The sequence below is a fragment of the Barbus barbus genome (assembly GCF_936440315.1).
Source record: "Barbus barbus genome assembly, chromosome: 11".
Taxonomy (NCBI): domain Eukaryota; kingdom Metazoa; phylum Chordata; class Actinopteri; order Cypriniformes; family Cyprinidae; genus Barbus; species Barbus barbus.
Window position 1 is genome coordinate 4,743,915 of NC_136739.1, and position 20,758 is coordinate 4,764,672.

The 20,758-nt window shown below is 37.1% G+C and overlaps 1 protein-coding gene across 3 annotated transcripts; it reads right to left on the reverse strand.

Moving 5' to 3' along the window:
- Positions 1 to 2,220: 2,220 nt before the first annotated feature.
- Positions 2,221 to 19,351, reverse strand: LOC306876670 (cystathionine beta-synthase-like). 3 transcript variants are annotated; one of them, XM_079428013.1, is made up of 16 exons: positions 19,075 to 19,143; positions 17,897 to 18,085; positions 16,858 to 17,208; positions 16,212 to 16,318; positions 13,050 to 13,184; positions 12,659 to 12,738; positions 12,344 to 12,548; positions 11,431 to 11,522; positions 11,030 to 11,155; positions 10,147 to 10,231; positions 9,955 to 10,060; positions 7,292 to 7,369; positions 6,917 to 7,051; positions 5,470 to 5,578; positions 5,076 to 5,160; positions 2,221 to 3,283 (listed from the first exon to the last, which is right to left on the reverse strand). In XM_079428013.1, the coding sequence occupies exons 3-16, from the start codon at positions 17,199 to 17,201 to the stop codon at positions 3,147 to 3,149; spliced, it is 1,824 nt and encodes a 607-aa protein (XP_079284139.1). In that variant the 5' UTR covers positions 17,202 to 17,208; positions 17,897 to 18,085; positions 19,075 to 19,143; the 3' UTR covers positions 2,221 to 3,146. The 3 variants fall into 3 exon arrangements, 2 of the variants coding, with proteins under 2 accessions (XP_079284139.1, XP_079284138.1); XM_079428012.1 differs by lacking the exon at positions 17,897 to 18,085 and having other exon boundaries at positions 19,075 to 19,351; XR_013784845.1 differs by lacking the exon at positions 17,897 to 18,085 and having other exon boundaries at positions 2,227 to 3,283; positions 5,470 to 5,956; positions 6,109 to 7,051; positions 19,075 to 19,163.
- Between the last annotated feature and the right edge of the window lie 1,407 nt (positions 19,352 to 20,758).

The following is a 20,758-nucleotide window of genomic DNA, read 5'->3' on the forward strand; positions in this document are numbered from 1 at the left end:
ATTTTTTAAAATGTTTTTTTTTAAATAAGTCTTATGCTCACCAAGGCTGCATAAAATATTAAGAACATATTGTGAAATATTATATTGTAAATGAAATGTTAATTAATTAAAAAATGTAATTTATTCCTGTGATGCAAAACTGAATTTTCAGCATCATTACTCCAGTCTTAAATTCTTCAGAAATCATTCTAATATGCTGAAAACAGTTGTGCTGCTTAATATTTTTGTGGAAACGTCTCACATTTTCAGGATTCTTTGAAGAATAGAGTTGAAAAGAACAGTATTTATTTAAAAAAAGAAATCTCCTGTAACAACGTAGAAGCTTTTACAGTCGTTTTTGATCCATTTATTACATCCTTGCTAAATAAAAGTATAATAGTCTTGAAACCCTGTTTTTTCACTGTAGTTTAACCTTTATGTTTTTTCTTTTCGCTTGAAAGCCTGTATTGATTGATCGGTTTTCTATTATAGAAATCTGGGTATTCTGCAAGCCTGTTTTCATTAAAGGAACCATGCCAACATTACTGAAACAATCTAATCCAAATCACCTGCAACAATAACTCACCATAGAGACATATCTGAACCAACTATTCCAGCTTGTACGCATTGTATAGCCATCATCAGTTAATTCAATAGCAGCAAGAATCAGAATGTGCAAACACGATCCTATTAAACCACAAAGAAAAGAGAAAAAACAGATTTTATTTCAGAAACATATCCTGTCACAGTAAGTTGTAAACGTCATGTGTTCATCAGAAAATTGAAGTTCAGGTCTAAATTAGCAGTGATGTGCGTTTGTATTATTGATGGAGTGGGGAAGGGTCCAGTACAACAACAAAGGCAGATTTCCCATAACAAGCAAAGGCCCAGTGCCAGGAAGCTTCAAAGGAAAAACTAATGACGTTACTGATGGTCAGTGGAGATGGAATGGAGACTTGACCAGAGGATGAGAAGTTTCCAAAACAACCTCCATGCACTCATGCACGCCTGTGCAAGTTCATGCAAAGCGCATTTCTTTGCCAAGTCTCATGTTAAAACATGCTCTCTTGGTCACGCAGAAATATGTGAGAACATGAGAAGCATTGCAGTTCATTTTGACAGGACAATGAGAAATTTGGTCACTAAGAAGGAGGTCAGAGATCTATAAAGAGAAATTAGGATACAATTTTATTTGTGGGCAAAAAGTGTAAAATACTGCTACTACTGCTATTAATAAACCTCTTTACTTTTCTCTAATACTGTGTGCATGCTGATTTATTAGGTTGCTAATATGATGAGGCTCTTGAAGATGCAATGCTGCATAACAGAACGGTGGCCGAGAGAGCTCAATGCTCTGCAAATAGAAAAAAACTTCATCAGTTTGACAACACATGCGCTGCAAATGCACACAACACAATCAAATAAAGAAACGCACTGCAAATTCTCACAGCACAACCAAAGAAACGCGTTGCAAATAAAATTCTGTTGTGAGTATTTGTACCACCTGCTGTCAAACTGATCATGTTTTCTTGATTTGCTGGTGCTTTTTCTATTTGCATGTGTTTTCTGAAGTTGCAGCACGTTGAACACTCTCGGCCACCGTAGTACAGCATATCATTTCATACATTTTAATACCACACTAAAGATTCCACTGATAATAAACACTGGCAATGAACAGACAAGACAAATATTTAGCTCTCATACAGTCCAGCAGTCTGAGACCACATTATTACATCTAGATATTACGTGTGAATCTTCATAACCCCAGCAGGCGGCGCTATTGATCAGGTTTAAATAGTTAAGTGACTGTATGGAGGTTTTTATAGTACATCATTAAAGTGTAAGAGTTGTTAATATAGCAGTCGCTCAGCCTATTATGAAATATGTTAAAGTTGTTTAAATATGTTCAAATGACCGAAATTATTTCCATGGATTTATTAAAAGAATAGTTTGACCAAATAGTGCATTTTGACTAGTTTTCCACATGCATCCTAAATTAATAATGCCACAACTTCCCACATAAACTCAACTCAAATATTTTGTGTAGTAGACACACAAAAATAAAATGTAGATGTAAAAGTATTTTTTTTCAACTGAGGCAGATCCTAGTCATTGTGCTGCAGCACCTTGCTGTATTCCATTTTTATAATTTAAACTAATATTTTTCAGGGTAAAATGATTTGTTACGAGCTATTGGACTGAAAGACCGGTGTAGTGAAAACAATCATCACAACCACTATTCCTTATGGAAATAAAGCCTTTATTTGTAACTAGTACTTATTGCAGCAATAAGATTCAAGAATAAAGCTAATCAAATGACATGCAGTAAAGACATTGAGCCAGAGATTCCAGCTTCATGCACAGAAACCCTGATCGTGAGTGCAAACTAATGCACCTTCATTCATTTACTTCACATTAAATCATATACAATCTTATTCAGTCTCTAGTAGTTACAGTTTTGATTTACAAGACGTCAGACAAAAAGAACATAGAAAAATTAAACAAATTTGCTTAACACAGAGTGGTGCGTTTAAAGCAAATCCAAGTCACCAATATTTATTTACACTCAATATCAGCTCTTGTATCAATACAAGAAAAATGCCAAGACACCCCATCTGGGTGCAGTTTGCTTTACAAAACACACTTAGTATTTGCTTTCTCAATTACTATCAATCATGTGCAAAACTCCTCTCACTCCAGAGATCATTGTGCCAAGAATCAGAGCATGACTGTTGTAAACTATTGCAGTCACTAGATGGCAATGTAGTTATAGCTTAGACATGAGTGCACCTGAATCCAGCACTTTAACTAAACTAAATCAACCCGCATGCAGAGGTATTGAAAGAATTAAATACATTCATTTAAATATACACCATAATAAAATAGGCAAAGTAAACAAATCTACAAATGGTGGCTGACTGACCTGTAATATTACTTCATTATGCTGACCTACTAACAAAGCAGCTAAAATGTAAAAAAGAGAGATAAAAGAACATGCGGTAAACAGAGGGATTTTTTTTTTTACATGTAAATCTATATTGACTGACTCTTATAAAAGCATAATTCTTCTTTAACATTGAGCACACCACTTGCAGAGAAATAAACTTAAAAATTGTGTGGAAAAAAAGAAAGACACTCCAGCATTGTGTTCTCATACTCTTGGTTGTTCACGGATCATCTGACAGCGAGCACTCGGACAGCGAGCGTTCCCTCCTCTCACGAGTGGCCACATAGTTCAGCAGGTCAATGGCCGTCACCACCCCAAACACCATCTGCCTCATCTTTGGGGATCCATCACTCATGTCTGTAAGACAGGAACTGCAATTCAGACTGTGGACACCATCCACAGCAATGACAGCATGGCCTGCATTTACTATACTTCATCTGACAGGGGTCCCTGGTTATTATCATTAACTAAAACTAATAATAGTGATTTTATATATTCCAAGGTTTCTGTAGGTGTTATGAAAGTACTTCATAATTTATTTATTTATTTTAAAGACAGAGTAAAGAAATTTGTATAATTTAAAGGAAATGCGTTCTCTAAAAGTATATTTATAGGGAGGACACAATAAGCTGTGTTAACTATAATTAATTTTACAAAAAAGAAAATTGCTTAAAGTTTGAACAACTCCACTCCCAAACACTGAAATATGGATCACACGTTTAAAATAAAAAAAAGAATGTGACTTGTATCTGTATTTTTGTCTTGTTTTATAACGCTAATATCTAAAGATTCTTCAATTTAGATACATTTACTTGGAAAGCAAAATTACATGAGATGAGAAGTTTTGCTTCCTGTGAAACTGATCAAAATGAAGGGAGTTTGATTAAAACAAGAACAGATATCGGTCAAAAATCTGCCAATAATTTTTTTTTTTTTTTAATTCAAATTTAATATCAGCTTCATTTAAATGGAAAAGTTATTTTCATACCCCATTGACAGAAATGTATTCTTATTTTAATCAAACTCTTAATTTTGCTCAGTTTCAAGATTTAATTTCTTTATTTTGCATCTTAAGTAAATTTATCTTGATTTAAGGATGTTTAGATATTGGTAAACAAAAATCCTGGAAAATCTGAATTTTTCTGCAGTGCATGTAACATTAAATGCCACAACTATGAATGTAAGACCTCAAATTCAAGACCTTTTTGAGCACTGCAGAATCCCTGTTTTAATTTTGAAGTTGAAGAACTAAAATAAACTATGTATACACATAAAAAAAATACTAGTTAAAAAATAACAAAAATGCACAACAAAAACTATGCTACAATAGCACTGTTGGGGTCTAAAAAATTGGCGTCACAGATGACAAAAAGTGTAAAAATTATTTTATTAAAGCAGCCCTGTATTCTTATGTAATGTCTGTTAAGTGTCGTTTGAAAAAGCAAAGCTCACAGTAGTGTTATTCTAGCTCTTGGCAGAGTTTGCCACAGCAGCAGGTGTAATGTCCTTGAATGGGTACACAATGTAGGATATTTCTTTGCCACAAAGAGCAACAAAAAGTAAGCAGTGATCCGGACTTTAGGAAAACATGTGTCCTACATCAGGAATCGGTGCCGTATTGCATTTAGCTCCATGAATAAGACTGTTGTTCTTTAATAGTGCTGCATTTTGTGTGGCAAGACTTTTGTACACTTTGTACAATACCTGTTAATTCAGTCACATGAAGTAGAGGCTTCGAGAATCCTTTATATTCCTTACACCAATAGTTTTGCTTTAGGTTCCAGCTTTTATTTCAGACATCAAGTGTCGACCTAAATGTAATCTGTATTTATTGTAGTCTGTGTCAAATTTTGTTTGAGGGCATATTGACATTTCTAATTTGAAACGTCTACAAAGTGAATATAAAGTTCAAAAGAACAGCATTTATTTCAAGTGGACATCTTTTGTAACATTTTAACTGTTACTTGATCAATTTAATGCATCCAAAATAAAATTAAATCAAAAACTAAATAAGAATAGAATTAAATAAAATACTAATTTCATAAATACATGCATACCAACTCTGAACTTCTGAATCATTTAGTGTATATTACTAAAAATAAGAAAATGGAGAGAAGCAGATTGGTTAGGAAAAGGTCAAATGACTTACACTGAATCTGTTCATGCACAACAAGTGCGAAATGGTCCGTCTCAAGGATACGTGAGAGCTTGCCCAGGTTATCAGTTAGGCGCACCTACAAGCAGAGAAACAAGCTGACTATTGAGCGATCACATTACATCTGTCAGTACAGCTTGAGTAGCACTGTGTACACTGATATTGTCTTTGATATGTATAGTTAAATGTTATTATTCAGCTATTATTTGCTTCTCCATGCGAGCCTCAGAAATCAAAACAGCAGGAGTTTGTATTACAGACCACAACAACATGCACTGGATTATGAGGTCTCAAGGTTTATTTGAACGTGGTGTGAATACTTTCTCAGTCTTTCTGTTGCACATACAGTATGACAGAAAGTGGGGTGTGTCTGTGTTTGCATGCCCACCCGTTTAAACTGTTTGTAGAGAACTTTGTTTATAGGATCGGATGGCCTGACCTTCCCAGCCAGAACGGACGAGAGCATGTTCCCCAACGTGACCATGCCCAGGATATGCCTACAGGGAGAAAACCAGACACCAGACTGAGCCACAACATACTCCACTTTCCATCGGTTTTATCATTTAGCTATTTTTAGGTTAATGACATGAGTCTTTTTTTTCTATTCAGATAATTTAGGTCTCAATCTCAGTCCTGGTGGAAGTCCTCAGCACTGTGCATTTTAGACATCTCTCTTATCAGACAGTCTTGGAGCTTCTACTAATGAGCTGATGATACAAATCAGGGAGATGTGAAGATCTGCGGTGCTACAATGACTAGGATTGAGAACCAATATATTAAGCCAATTCAAAATAACTAACAAAAGAAAACAAACAACAAAATGATACTGAAAAATGTCATTATAGAGGTCAGTATCTAAATTAAATGAATCATACCTATATTACATACACACACACATTGGGTTTCCATGTTTTATGGGGACATTCAATAGGCGTAATGGTTTTTATACTGTACAAACTGTATTTTCTAGCCCCTTTACCCAAACTCTACCCCTCAAACAAAACTTTCTGCATTATGTTTTCGAAACATTCTGTATGATTTATAAGCTTGTTTCCTCCTGGGGACAAAAAAAGTCCCAACAAAAGACTAAATTTACTGGTACCCATTAATGAAGGGAATACCAGGCACACACACACGTTAAGGTATTTGGTCTTGGCGGAATAGATCTGCTACGCTGCTTCTGCGGCAAAGCAAGTACCGAGACTTGCTACTGCCAATACATCCACAACATGCTGCGGTGAGCATGTAAGAAATACTGCTGTTGCACACGTAACATGAATAATCCCCATAGCATACATGAATCACCCTGTAGAAGATCTATACAGGTGGAGCTGGGGAAGGTGGAGGGTTTCTGAAGTGCGCTGCAACCTGCTACCACAAATATTAGCCATGCGCTTGAATGTTGAGCAGCGAGCTCATTGGCTACTGATACAGGAGAGAGCCAATCAGTTGTGACATGTGATAATGATGCCATTAAGTTAGATCTACTGGACTGCGCCATCACTTTGTATATATTTTACCTTAATATTTATATTTTAATTAAAATGATCTTTTCATGTGTCAAATGGAATAAGTGTAGAAAATTATCATATTTGTAAAATCTTTCTACCTAAAAAAAATATATATATTTTTTAATGTACATTTCACTTGTATTCAGTGTAAAGGAAAACGTATCTAGCATATCATGGCACACACGATTTTTAAAGACATATTTCAAAGATTGTGACACTGCATTGATTTAAGCGATTAGCACTGATATGTGACCTTCTCGAGGACATGGGACTTGAGAAAACGGTCAAGTTCTAGTTAAACAGGTTTCTGGATGAATGACCTACCCAGCCTCGTCCACCACTGGGGCTTGGTCAAAAGCCTTCTCTTTCAGGATCTGAATGGTCTTCTTAATGGACACTAAAGGCAGCACAGTCAGTGGGGCGGAGAGCCGGAGCTCCTGTAGAGTCAGATTCCACCACCTACAGAGAGACGGGTGGAGGGCGAGGAGAATAAACTCATGGTAAGAAGACACGCTAGAAGACAGACTAATTCGGGAGAGTGATCTTGTCTCTACATTTAGAAGCTGAACTGTAGCTGTAATGCAGACTAGTGTAGTAGCAGATGCATAGTGTGTCTATATTTGCACAGGATATCGGCATGTAAATAACAAGGGGGCTTTCAAAGAAATGCTGCGTATGCGAGTATGTATTTACGCTCACCATGGCTTGCTGACAACAAGATCCTCCTCACTCAGGAAGCCCTTTTCACACATCCACTTGTCACTAAGAAATTTAGACCTGGGGATGAGGAGAACAAAGAATTTGTTTTAAAGGCAGGATAGATGTTTGAAATGCATGCTACACTACATGACCTCACTATGTTACATGTTTACATTAGCAAATGTCTTTTCAGTGCACTGTGTCATGGGAAATGGAATTTGCATACTATGAACAGTACACATACTCCATTCATTCAGGAAGTAGTGTTGGGGGTAATCAACTAAACCGTAACTTTTTTTTTTTACTTAATCTCATACATGTTTAATTCTGTCACAATTTAATCTCATTTACATAAACACGTTTTAACAAGGAAACTTTTCTTCTTTTGTATTATAGTTCAACGTAAGATAAGTTAGTGTAGCGTCTGCGTAGGCTCATTGATGGTCGATAACACTTTGTTTTAAGAGACCCTTTTAGTCTTTTGACATTTGCATATAAATTACCAACCTGGCCTCACCAGTTACATTTATATGGGTCCTAAATTGCCACTGGTTTTTCCCCACTATCAAAAAGATGCTAAGCAGCTCACCTCTCTGGTCTCCCTATCAAACTTCAAACACATACCGAAGAGGAGTGAATGACCCCCATGCCAGGCACCAACGGCCTGACTAGACCAGTGATCGGTCTTCACATCACACACACACAAAGACATTTTCTTTATTTAGGCCATAATTAAGCAGTTATAAATGTATGTGTTGTATGTATATTCCCCTATTATATTAACCTAGTTACAACCCTTTACTTGTATTAGTTAGACTTTAAACGCCTATATTCAAGTGTATGAGTGTATTTCTGCTTTAATAATGCTCTTGAGTTTAACCTTCTGGCAGTTTTAGCTTCAAGTAACTTTGTGGACTTGCTGTGGACTTTCCTATCTTCAGAAGAACCAGAGGAAAATCTTCAGCTCAGTCCTAAAGTCATCATCAAGAACCTCTTGTCTACCGCATCAAGACTCTTATTCAGCAACAAAACCAACGCAAGTAACCATTTACAACTATTTAGATGCGTGTTTAAGTTTGAAACCCTTTTTAAAGTGAATTGTGATTCTCTGATGAGTCTCATTTAGATTGTGGTTAATTGATGTGAAATACTGCCATTCTTTTGCTCTTCTCTCTTTTCCTTCACTCTGTGTGTATGTATTATATATATATATATATTTTTTTTTTTTTTTTTTTTTTTTGCTTAGTTTAGTTGTGTGTTAGCTATAGTTTCATTTATTAAATCCCTTATATTAACAATTGATTTTCTCTGTGTTCTGCTCACGATTCAAAGTCACTGAATGCTGCTCCTTAGTTTAGCTAGATTTAATATTTTGAGCAGCTACACTTTCAAAAGAGCTCTTCAACACTGGTAGTATGGAAGCATGCAATTACGAACATACCGGCAGTTTAAAGTCCAAAACATCACATTAGAATTGTTGTTGCTTAATCTTCCAGCCAACACAAAACACACATTCACAGCACAGCAAAGCACACTAGAATGCTGGGAACACTGAAACTAGGGATGCAACGATACCATTTTTTCAGATCCGATCCGATCCAGAAGATTCTGAGTATCTACCGATTCCGATCCGAGCGCAGTTTTTTTTTTTAATCAATGTAGAATTTCTATACTTCTGTGTCACTCTTTTGTGTGTTAAACACAATCTATTAGACAACTTAATTTTAATGAAAAAATAACATGAAAGAATATATATGGGCTTTTTACACCTGGTTACTTCATGCGTTTTGTAATCTGATCGCTCAAACCACTTCAGGAGGTGGTCTGGTCCGCATTCCAAACGAAACTGGACATGTGTAAACGCATTACTTGTCCCAAAATGTAAAAAAATAAATAAACGTGTGAGACCGTGTTATACACTGTAAAAAGTGATAAGTTGACTTAACTTAATAATTTTAAGGCAACGGGTTTCCTCAATTTTTTTAAGTAAATAATAATTCAAAAAATAAGTTAAGTGAATTGTCAAGTTCATTTAACTTATTTTTTTATTATTATTTACTTAAAAAATGTTGCTGCCTCCATTACTGTGCTATACATTAGATTATTAATAGCCTTGATAGGACAGAACAAGAAATGCTATAAATAATCTTTTATTGCGCAAAAGCATTATAATAGGAAAAGCTCCAATAGAGAGTGGCACAAAGCGCTTAAAGGAAAGAGATATTGGTGTGTAACCTATTAAATCTGTGCATAGTTTATTGATCCTTTTCGTTTAACAGTTTTAACTCTGTTATTTAGCGCTCTTGGAGAGGGTTTCATCGTCTTGACGGTCTTAACCGATCGTGACACAGTTTGAATGCTGAACGGAGGATGACAGACAGAAGCAGCGGAGAGAAGAATTTACGTGAACTTGAATTTAACGACTTAAATATTCATCTGTACCTCACATTAAACTATGGAAGGGCTTCAGAACACTTGGACTTTGACTTTATGGTGCTTTCTAATGTTTTTGTGCTTTCGTGGGGCTTAACAATAACACAGAATAGTCTACGCACAATATCGGATTTGAATTGGTCTCGTCTGACCGATACCCGATCCGGCAGAAATTCCAGTATCTGAGCCGATACAGAGTATCGGATCGATGCATCCCTAACTGAACCTACATGTAGTTGCGGATGGAGTCGGGGAGGATCACCACACAGCGCTGGCCTTCCTTCAGCTCTTGGGCTGCATGCACTGCTGCAGCCATGGCTGTTCCTGAACTACCGCCTACAAAGAGTGACAGACCTCACAGTTTAGATGCACACTTAATTTGACACATATGAAACGTGAGAGATGTGCTGCGAGTCACATACCGCACAGAAGACCCTCCTCTCTGATGAGCATACGAGACATGGCAAAGGACTCTTCATCATTGGACTTGTACCAACTATCCACCACCTGAGACACAGTAAATGTGGTAAAAATTGAACTGATATTGTCTTACGTTGGCTGGAATGAAGTGTGACACCTCAAACCAATTATTTGCCATTTTTCTTAAGAAATTGGTTACACAGTATCACGATTAAATATAGTGCAGACAACAAACAAAAACTGGCAAACACTCATGAAAGTCAATTTAGCAATTATAGCTGATAACAAAATGATGCAAATAAAAAAAAAAACATCCCCCAACAACAGTTTAAAGTTTAAGTACTAAAATATCTAAAGTTAAATAAATAAATGCATAAAATAAAATGAAAACAATATTAACTGAAATTATAACAGCATATCAATGACACTAAAATATATTTAAAAAAAAATTCCCCACTGTGCCTCTTTAGTTTTAGAAGAAAAAAAACATTGGCCTATTTTAAATATGATAATAGGACCAGATGGTAACCATTGCAAAGACATGCCACACTTTCTGGCAATATTGTTGGCTTGATTGCACAGACACTATTTGAAGAGAAGTGAACTGAGCTGGCCGATGACGTCACTGAATCTACAATGATCTGACTTAATCTAGACAATTTACTGTTTACTATTGTTCTCTTGCACACATTTGTCCTGTTTAACACTGTAAAGCTGCTTTGACACAATGTGTATTGTATAAAGCGCTATATAAAGGTGACATGACATGCCAATTTCAGGACGTAAACTTTTAAACCGGTCATGGCGATAGGGTCAACTGCCATTAGTGAACACCAAACAGTCATTTCAAATGCATCAAAGCCTACTGTGCAAACACACACTTACAGATCTGTCCAGAACAGTGGGGATGAAGTCATATCCGATGCCCTCAACCTCATATTGAGTCTTATCAGTCTTATTAAGCTCCTCCGGCTCAGCAAGGATAGAGCCCTCAGGATCCACTCCAACTATCTGATGTGGGAACAAAAAAAAAAAACAACTGGTGTAAAAATGTTTAAAAAAATAAATGCTATGTCTCCAACCTAGTAATTATTCAGAATTCATAAAGGAATATTGACAATAATTTGGCAAATTATAAAACAACAACACTTTCAAGAGTCAAAAAAGTAGTTACTCAGAAACAGTAATAAAAACGTATGCCAAACTTCTTAATTAGCAAACAGACAGACAGAAAGAAAACAAGCTGATTGACTGGTACAGAATTTATGTACTGATCTGAGCCTCACTTTGATATTAGGGCATTTCTCTTTCAGCTTGCGAGCGATGCCAGTGATGGTGCCACCAGTGCCAGCTCCGGCTACCAGCATGTCTATTTTACCTACAGAAGATAGGAGAAAAAAGAAAAAAGGCACCAACATTATTCATAAGCAGTTATTCTTGACCTTTTGGTCAATATTCAAATGCCTATTCAACCTGACAGCTTTAAAAAAAAAAAAAAAGATTTTTGTTTTGCAGCATTTTAATTAAAAATTCTGTCATTAATTAGTCACCCTCAAGTCGTTCCAAACCCGTAAGACCGTCGTTCATCTTCGGAACACAAATTAAGGTATGTTTTATGAAATCTGAGAGCTCTCTGACCCTCCATAGACAGCAAAGCAACTGCAATGTTCCCAGGTCCAGAAATGTAGCAAGGACATCGGTAAAATAGTCCATGTGACATTAGTGGTTCAACCGTAATTTTACAAGGCTACGAGAATACTTTTTGTGCACAAAAAAATACAATAATAACTAAATTTATTCAACAATTCTTCTCCCCGAGTTGCCATCTTCCGCCGTTTTGGAGAGTACCCCAGAACGTAACTAACACAATCAGAGATGTTTACATTCAGCATACTTTCTACTGAATGTAAACAACACTGACACTGCATTTGTGTTCTGAAGATGAACGAAGGTTTTATGATTTTGGAACGACATGAGGCTGAGAAATGAATGACAGAATTTTCATTTTTGGGTGAACTAACCCTTTAAGATAATTGTTAACAAAATTTCAATCATTTTAAGATTTATTGGGGCCCCCTAGTTAAGAACCACTGGTCAGCTGAAAGCAACTGATGAGCTTTTTCATAAAAAGGATCCAAATAACTGAAAAGAGAGAGGTGAATGTTTAATTTTGACAAAACTACAAAAGTTTTAATTTACCGTCACACTGCTCCAGAATCTCCTCTGCAGTGGTGTCATAGTGGGCCAGAGGGTTGCTGGGATTGCGGTACTGGTCCAGAATGTGAGCGTTAGGAATCTCATTCTTCAAACGCCAAGCCACCCCCACGTGAGACTCAGGAGAGTCAAACCGGGCTGAGGTAGGGGTACGGACAATCTCAGCACCGAGAGCACGGAGCACGTCCACCTGGGAGCATGTGAGGACAGAAAACACATGACTATGAAAACGCACATTCATACGCACCACAAATATCAGGTGGATTTACTCCCACACCATACTTATCTTTATTATCTCACCTTTTCCATGCTCATCTTCTCAGGCATGACAATGATGCAGCGATAACCTTTGACTGCTGCTGCCAGAGCAAGACCGATCCCTGAAAACACACATGACAGTCAAACAGTCTGTACCACTTTCTGAGATCAATAATCTACACTTCATTGGTTAGTAAGAGTTAGATACTGAATCACACTTGGCTAACTGTATTTGTACAGTCATTATTTGACTTTGGTGCCAGACTAGTTGGCACATGACAACTGGTCCTCCAGCATTCCAGTGTCTGAATTGAACTAAACGGAGCAGAGGTTCTTCCTCAACACAGCAGTTAAAAAACAATCAGTGCCTGCTTTCAAAATAAATACTAAAATGAGAATAAACATTATAATGCCTAATAGTGCAGATACACACCTGTGTTTCCTGACGTGGGCTCAATGATGGTGTCTCCAGGTTTCAGGATGCCGTCTCTCTCAGCGTCCTCTACCATTCGCAGACTGATTCTGTCCTTCACGCTGCCACCGGCATTGAAAAACTCGCATTTAGCCACTAGACAGATAGAAAAAGAAAAAGACCTTAGAAAACCATCTTTTCCATATGCTGTCAATTCCAAATCATCAACTTGCTCATTTAGATAATAAACACTGTTCAAGGAAGAGGAAAAAAAAAAAAAAAATTGTAAACTTATTTGTGTTTTCTTTGTGCACAAAAAGTATTCTCATAGCTTCATAAGATTACGCTTGAACACTGATGTCCAGTGTTGGGAAGGTTACTTCGGAAATGCAATGGGTTACAACGACCCTATTTAAAATGTAATAAGTAGTGTAACTATTTCAATTACTTTAATAAAGTAATATAACAGATTACTTTTCTAAATTTCTAACAAAATGTTTAACGGTTAATCTTCAAACATTTAAACCAGGTAGAGGGTTAACCTTACAGTAGTACTCACTGACTTTCAAAATTATTCATTTTTAAATCAAGATAATAATGTAATATTAAAGCATAGCCACCACAAACATACAATATAGATTTAAATATCATAACAAGAAATAGTAAATATTAATAGTAGTATTCAGATGTAACCATCTTTGTAATCGTTTGTAAAAATTGAACTACATATTTTTTACAGATTACAGTTACAATAATTTTGTAATCAAATTTCATAACACCGTTACATGTAACTAGTTACTCCCAGCACTGCTGATGTCACATGGACTTTTTTGTATCGATGTCCTTACTACGTTTCTGGTTCTTGAATGTGTCAGTTGTGTTTCTATCTATGCAGGGTCAGAAAGCTCTCAGATTTCATCAAAAATATCTTAATTTGTGTTCCAAAGATTAACGAAGGTCTTACGGGTGTGGAACGATATGAGGGTGAGTAATTAATGATTTGGGTGAACTTTCCCTTTAAATCCATGAAGCCTTTTGCTGTACAAGACTCTTCAACTTCATAATGGCACAGCCACACATGCAAATATGTGAAATGTACATCTAATCAGATACAAGTAGTCAGCTAATTCCACGTCTGTAATGCCAAAGCTGATCGGCAGAACTGGCCGAAGGGTAATCTTGTTCACATGAAATCACTAGACGTACTGGATCCCCATTATAAAGCTCATTAAAGCATTTTAACTCAAAAGGCTTTGACTTCCACACAATAACACTTTCAAACAATGCTTGTTAAAAGAAAGAGGGGCTTAACTACAGTCCTGCTACACTTTTGACCCATGCGGCTAAACTCGCTCACCTTTCACAAAATGAAAGAATGACTGCAGCCATTTTGTGAGCCTGGTTTTGTTGAAGTTTCAGTTTTGGTCTTTGATTATACCCTGACAGATTTGTTTTTTGTTATTATTTTTTTCAAACCAAAACATACAAAGCAACCATGTTGAGTTATACATCTACTGCAACACCAAATGCATTCCTCCCTGTAGGAATTGCTGAGGGCTATTTTAATGGCATCTTATTTTACCTGATATAATGAGAGAACTGTACGTCCCAACTAGGGTGTAGAAGAGCCAATGGAATGCTTTTCTAAAGAGATCTGGGAGGTATTCCAGGAGGCAGGTTAAGCGACTTCTCGGGTAAGTTTACCTCAGACTGTGCTTCCAAAAATCTTCAGAGTATTTCAGTAGCCATATCAACATGATCAGATTTGGAGCAGGATATGATCATAGAATATTTGAGGGTTAGTTTGCTTCTGGTAAACAGATCAGGTATTTGCGCATACATGCCCTATTGATGAGGCTGCAGTGAATGTGATAGCACAGATTATGCACAATATTATAATATAAAGTTATAGAATTTATAATTACAAAAACATTTTTTAAACCTAAATTTTGAAACCAACATTTATCTTGGACACCGTGGATCAGCATTCAATTTTCTTTCTTTTTGACGCATTGGGACTTTTCATATAGAATTTCTTAAAAAAAAACACAGACACACACACACACATTGGTTTTTGTGGTTTATGGGGACTCTCCATAGGCGTAATGGTTGTTATACTGAACAAACTGTGTGCTATTGCCCTACACCAACCCTAAACCTAAACTTAGCCCTCACAGGAGACTTTGTGCATTTTTAGATTTTCAAAAAAACACCATTTAGTATGTTTTTTAAGCCTTTTGAATTACGGGGGCATAGGCAGTGTCCTCATAAACCACCTTCATATTGTAATGCCTCTGTCATACCCATGTCATTATACAAATTTGTGCCCTCATAAACCATATAAACATGTGCGCACACACACACACACACACACACGGAAGCAAAATGGCCAAAAAAAAAAAAAACACTTGCAGTCATATTAAGTATCTTTGTAAGAATAAACCAGTTTTTTAATTCTATCAGGCATTCTTCATCCATTTAGCATTAAACAAACAATATATTGTTTACTTGGGGGAAAAAAATCAGATCAGATTAAAAAAAAAAAATGAATGCAGTCCAGTAGGTAGCGATATGCACTAAGATTGTAAATCAATAAAACAAAAGTAGCATCTCACGCTTCATGCGTGACTTTTGCACAGAATTGCAGGACAACTTGAAAGTCTGGTAGTGTGAGATCCTTGTTAAGTTTATGATGTCCAGTGTTTCTCTGTAATCATTTGCGAAGTCAGCAGGTATGAATATTGTGAATTTGGACATACTACTCTTTTCGCACAGTTTTTCATGTGTTAGGGAAATATGCATATTTGGATGCAGCTTAGATCTAAAATAATGGTGCTAACTAATAAAGTACATGGGATTAAATGAATTAATAACACACTCAAAATGCCTGAATGAAGTGCGTGTCAGTACGGTCAGTACGCTCGATCCTTCACGTCCTCACTCAGCTGGAGGAGGAAACCTAACACCTGCATTGCTCATTCCAGAACACAGCCCCTTACCTCCCAACACAGACACACATGCCGACACATGCACTTCAAAGGATGTCCTTAAATGATCATGTGATTTTCATATCCTCATAGGACACGAAAGAGAGAAAAGAAAAAAAAAAAAAGAAAAACAGTGCTGCATGAAACCAGGTGTTAAGACCCATCCCCCAAACATATATATGGTACAGATACTCACAAAGCTCACACTTGAGGCCAAAAGCTTTAGGAATCTTGTTCATGCGGACCAGTGGGGTCTCTCCAATCCTGCTTAAAATGTTGGGAAGGATACTGGGTGTCTTTGTTCTGTGAGAAAAGGGAGCACATTAAGTGGTTACACACACACACACACACAACCACATATTAAAGTAACATCAACCATCAACAAACCACAACGGAACTTAAACTGAATCACAGAGACGCTGCAGACTGTGGCATTGCTTTCTGAGTAAAGTAAGGATGTGTTAACTCACGGTTACATTTCTAGAAGAGTCAATCTTTCTGAAAGGACACTGTTGTTAAACTGTAGTTACTTACAACTCCAAAAAAAATTAAAAATTTCAGGAGCATAGATTTAAATACAGATGGCAAGAAGTCTGTAACAAAGTTAGAGCTTGCTGAATACTACCTACCAATATCTAAAGCAAAAACATGAGAAAGAAAGAAAAACAGGAATTTAACTAATTGCATTGTTTCTGTCATGTTTTCCCTTATAAATTAATCCATTACATTTGCCTTTCTAAATTAAAATCAAGCTGTCTAGCATAATCAAAGATTTTGACTTTTCACTGACACCCTTTTCATTGACACATATGAATTCAGAGGAAAGTGTGTTGATATCTTACTGTTGGAAGTGTTTGTGGGGCGACTCTGTATTTGGGTCACCAAGTTTCCAGGTGCATCTGCTGGGCAAATCTGGTCGAATCCATTTCCGCTCCATGGTGCCTTCTGAGCCGTTCTCAATGTGCTCTACATTCACATTCTTCACATGATAACCGTTTGTTTCATTCACATGGTCTGTGCCACTTAAATTATGTGCTGCCTCTCCATTCAAAACGGCATCAGTTTTCAGATTCGCCTCTCCGTTGATGCCAGATTCTCCATTTGCAGCATTTGTGAGGACTTTGGCAGCGTGTGGGCAGACGGGACCAGTCCCAACTGACTCTGAACTAGATGGTACTGATGGCATGGTTTACCTGTGAGAGGAAACATTAAGTGTCATTGACCAGGCTTTTGTTTGTATAGTACTACGATCGCCCAGTGAACTGGTATAAACATCATTAGGAAGCATTACGCAGCCCCTCCATCATAAATGTGGGTGTATCGCTCTAGACGTTTATTCTGATTTTCACTCTGTTATGTTTGAATACTGTTCTCATGTCATCCAAGTGCTTATGCAACACTGACAGATCACAACATGCCTAGAGTCCGGCAAAGTTGAGCTCCATCTCTAATCAAACACACCTGAAGCAACTAATTACGGTCTTCAGGATCACATGAAAATTAAAGGCAGGTGTGTTTGATTAGAGTTAACTGTTCGCTGGGAACAGGGTTGGGCACCCCTGCCTAAGAGAAAGCCAAACTACCATTTAAAGTGCCATGGATTTTTTTTTTTTAAGTTTTTGGCAAACATTGACATCAAAATACAATCTTAATGTATGATAACACTGTTTTGCGTGCTTGTCAAAGATAGTGAGAGGAAGAAAACAAAACTGAATAAGAACTATTAGATTAGACCTATATAAAGCTTTCTAATCTCAAACACGAAGATAAAACAAGCAATCTTATCATTAACCCTCATTCTGGTGAATAAGGGAAGTCTACTGTCAACTCTCTAACATGAATAAGCAGAAGCTGAACCCTAATAATAGCAAAAAATACTACCATTGAAACCTGAGTGGAGGAGATCCATGTGAAATGGTCAATGTCTGTCAGTGACTCTTCTTTTGGTTCCAGCAGCAGCTGGAGATGTTTTAGGGCTCTCTCAGAACAGAATGGTTGTACTTGTTCATGTTCATACTTTACACGCTTGTACATTTTCCAGGAAGTGAATATTATGCAATGAACAGTAAACTGAAACAACACCAACAAAGCCTTTCAGCCAAAAGCGTACTTTAGGATTTTGCTTTATTTCACTGATATCTGGGATGTTTTATTGTAGCACTGACTAACTTCATATTAAACATTAAAGTTCCCAGATTTACAAAACAACTCAGCTATCAGCATCATTAATGACATAATCACAGCAAAGTCATCCATACATCGAGAAAATAATAATACCTTTAGTAACACAAGTGGAATAAGAAACTTCTGCTTTCCACTCACAACCTTCAGAGAAGAGGACTAACTTTCCAGACACTTGAGATGATGCAAAGATAATTCACTCTTACTCGGTTTAATCATGATACTGTACTGAAACAACACCTTAGAAGCGTAACGTTAAAGCTAAACTAAATATTCTCAAACTGAGGGAAATTACCAAAAATTATGAATAAAAAAGCGGGTTATAGGCTGCCTCGAGAAAGTCATATCGGGCATTATAAACATTTTTTTTTATTTATTATAATTTTTCCCTACATTGATATACTCTTCCAACAGCCGGCGACGTTTATAATGCCAGACATTGCAGAAAAAGCAAGGACAGCTTTGATGGGCTTTAAAAGCCAGTCATCCGGCTTACATAGAAGAGAAATGATAACGGGTAATAAATAAATGACTCCACCGCAGGTGTATGAAGGTATGGACTGTATAGAGCTTCATAGGCGAAGATGACGCAATCGCGTGGCGATTCATTGTGCTCGCGCTGATCGTGATGCTGTGACGCAGCGGTAGATTTCATCATGCTCGCGCCGCATTCCCATCACTTAGAACAGACGTAAAAAATATATAATAAAATGTATGTATAAACCTCTCTGGCAAAATTCAAGCGATTAAGATGTGTTCCTCGTCTAACGTACATACATCAGTATTAGTGTGGCAGGTTGATGCTCTTACCGTGTTTTTGTTGTTGGGTTTTCTAAAGGGTATCGCGATTAAAACGCGAACGGGCAGTTTTTACTCACCTGACTATCAGATACAGAGGAATTTAGGAGCTGGTGAGGTCCGATTACACAGATGAGCTATCCGTATGTGAAGAGAAGTCGGCTCGCCAGCTGCTCACATGCGTTAAAGAGTCACGCTGGCGTCCAATCAGGTGTCAGCATACCTTGTTGGGATCGAGCGCTGATTGGCTACGGCGGGGTGTCCGGTCTGTTCTCTTAACCAATGGAATGTCGACTTTTAGTCGTGCCCTCGTCCGCCAGAAAACGCTGTTCTGCTTTGCTAAGAGCTCGAGGGAGTGGATGCAATCAATCAAGGGCACTAGACTAGACCGCTTATGATTGTGATAAACATAGCTTTAGAAAACAGTATTACTTTTATGGTGAGCATAAAACCTTTGATGAAAGACTAGAAGCTCAGGAGTCCTCTATAAAAGAAATCGAAAACAACGCGCGCAAGAAACAAAGTCGGCGGCGTTTACAGATTAATAATAATATATACATTTTAAATATAAAAATATTACCTAATATTTTTGTTTAAACGGTGTTTTTTTCTTTTCTTTCGGAAAATCTAGTTAGATCATTATAACTAACTCACACGGGTAAATAGCATTAACATTATTGCAAGGCAATGAATAAAAGATAGGCGTATTTCAGATACATTTTAGATGATTTTTTAGTTGTACTCATTTCTATGTTTAATTTTACGTAATATTCTAATGCCGCTAACCATGTTAGAAATAATCGTTTTGAGTGATTATTAAATTAAAAATGATGAAAACAGGGGTGCGTGTAGATATCCCCCCCTAAACACATAAACACACATACACATAGTAACAGCAGACCCAGACAATAGGAGGAAGGTAGGACCTAAAATGTCCACTCTTTTATAAACCCTGGACCCGAACACCCTGTATGGGTGTACAGTGTGTGGTCATTGAACATTTGTTGTACTTCACAGAAAATGAGCCAAGGCCAATGAGTATGAGTTTGAAAAAAAAATAATAATAATTCATAGTATCATTTTTCTTTTGATAAAAAGTCCCACAGACCCGAATACCATACACGGGTTAAATGAGCTTAAAACATGTATCTCTTTGTAGGACTAAGTTACCAAATCACTGACGCCTTAGTTTATGGCTCGTTTCCACTGAGCTGTACAGGTCAGTACGGTACGGGACGGGACGATTCGGTACAGAACAACCTGATCCAAAACTACATTTCCTGACACAATAACAGTCATATTTTGAAAGTTATGCTGGGTTTTTTTTTTTTGGCAATGACGTCACAAGTCCACAAGAACAGACAAGTTGAGAAACGGCTGTCTGTGTGAAAATTATGAAATACACTGTTATATTTTTTTGTGTTTGCGCACTCTGATGTAAATAAGCTCAACACTCATGGACAGCAGTAACGAGTGAAGGAGAAGATTTATCCCCGTGTATCATGCAAAAGTGACGATTCTAGTCAACCAATCAACGATCTGCAGTGAGTTTAGCTCCACCCTTTTGGTACCCTTTGCTGTGCTAGGTACCCCAACGGAAGGGTACCAAAAAAGTGGTACGGTACGGTTCGCTATTTTGGTACCATTCACAGCTTCTGAATGGAAACGGACATCATTGCGTACCGTACCGCTCTGTGGAAACTAGCCATTATTGGGTATAATCAACAAAACACAGCTCTGTTACAAACAATCCTAAATTAACCA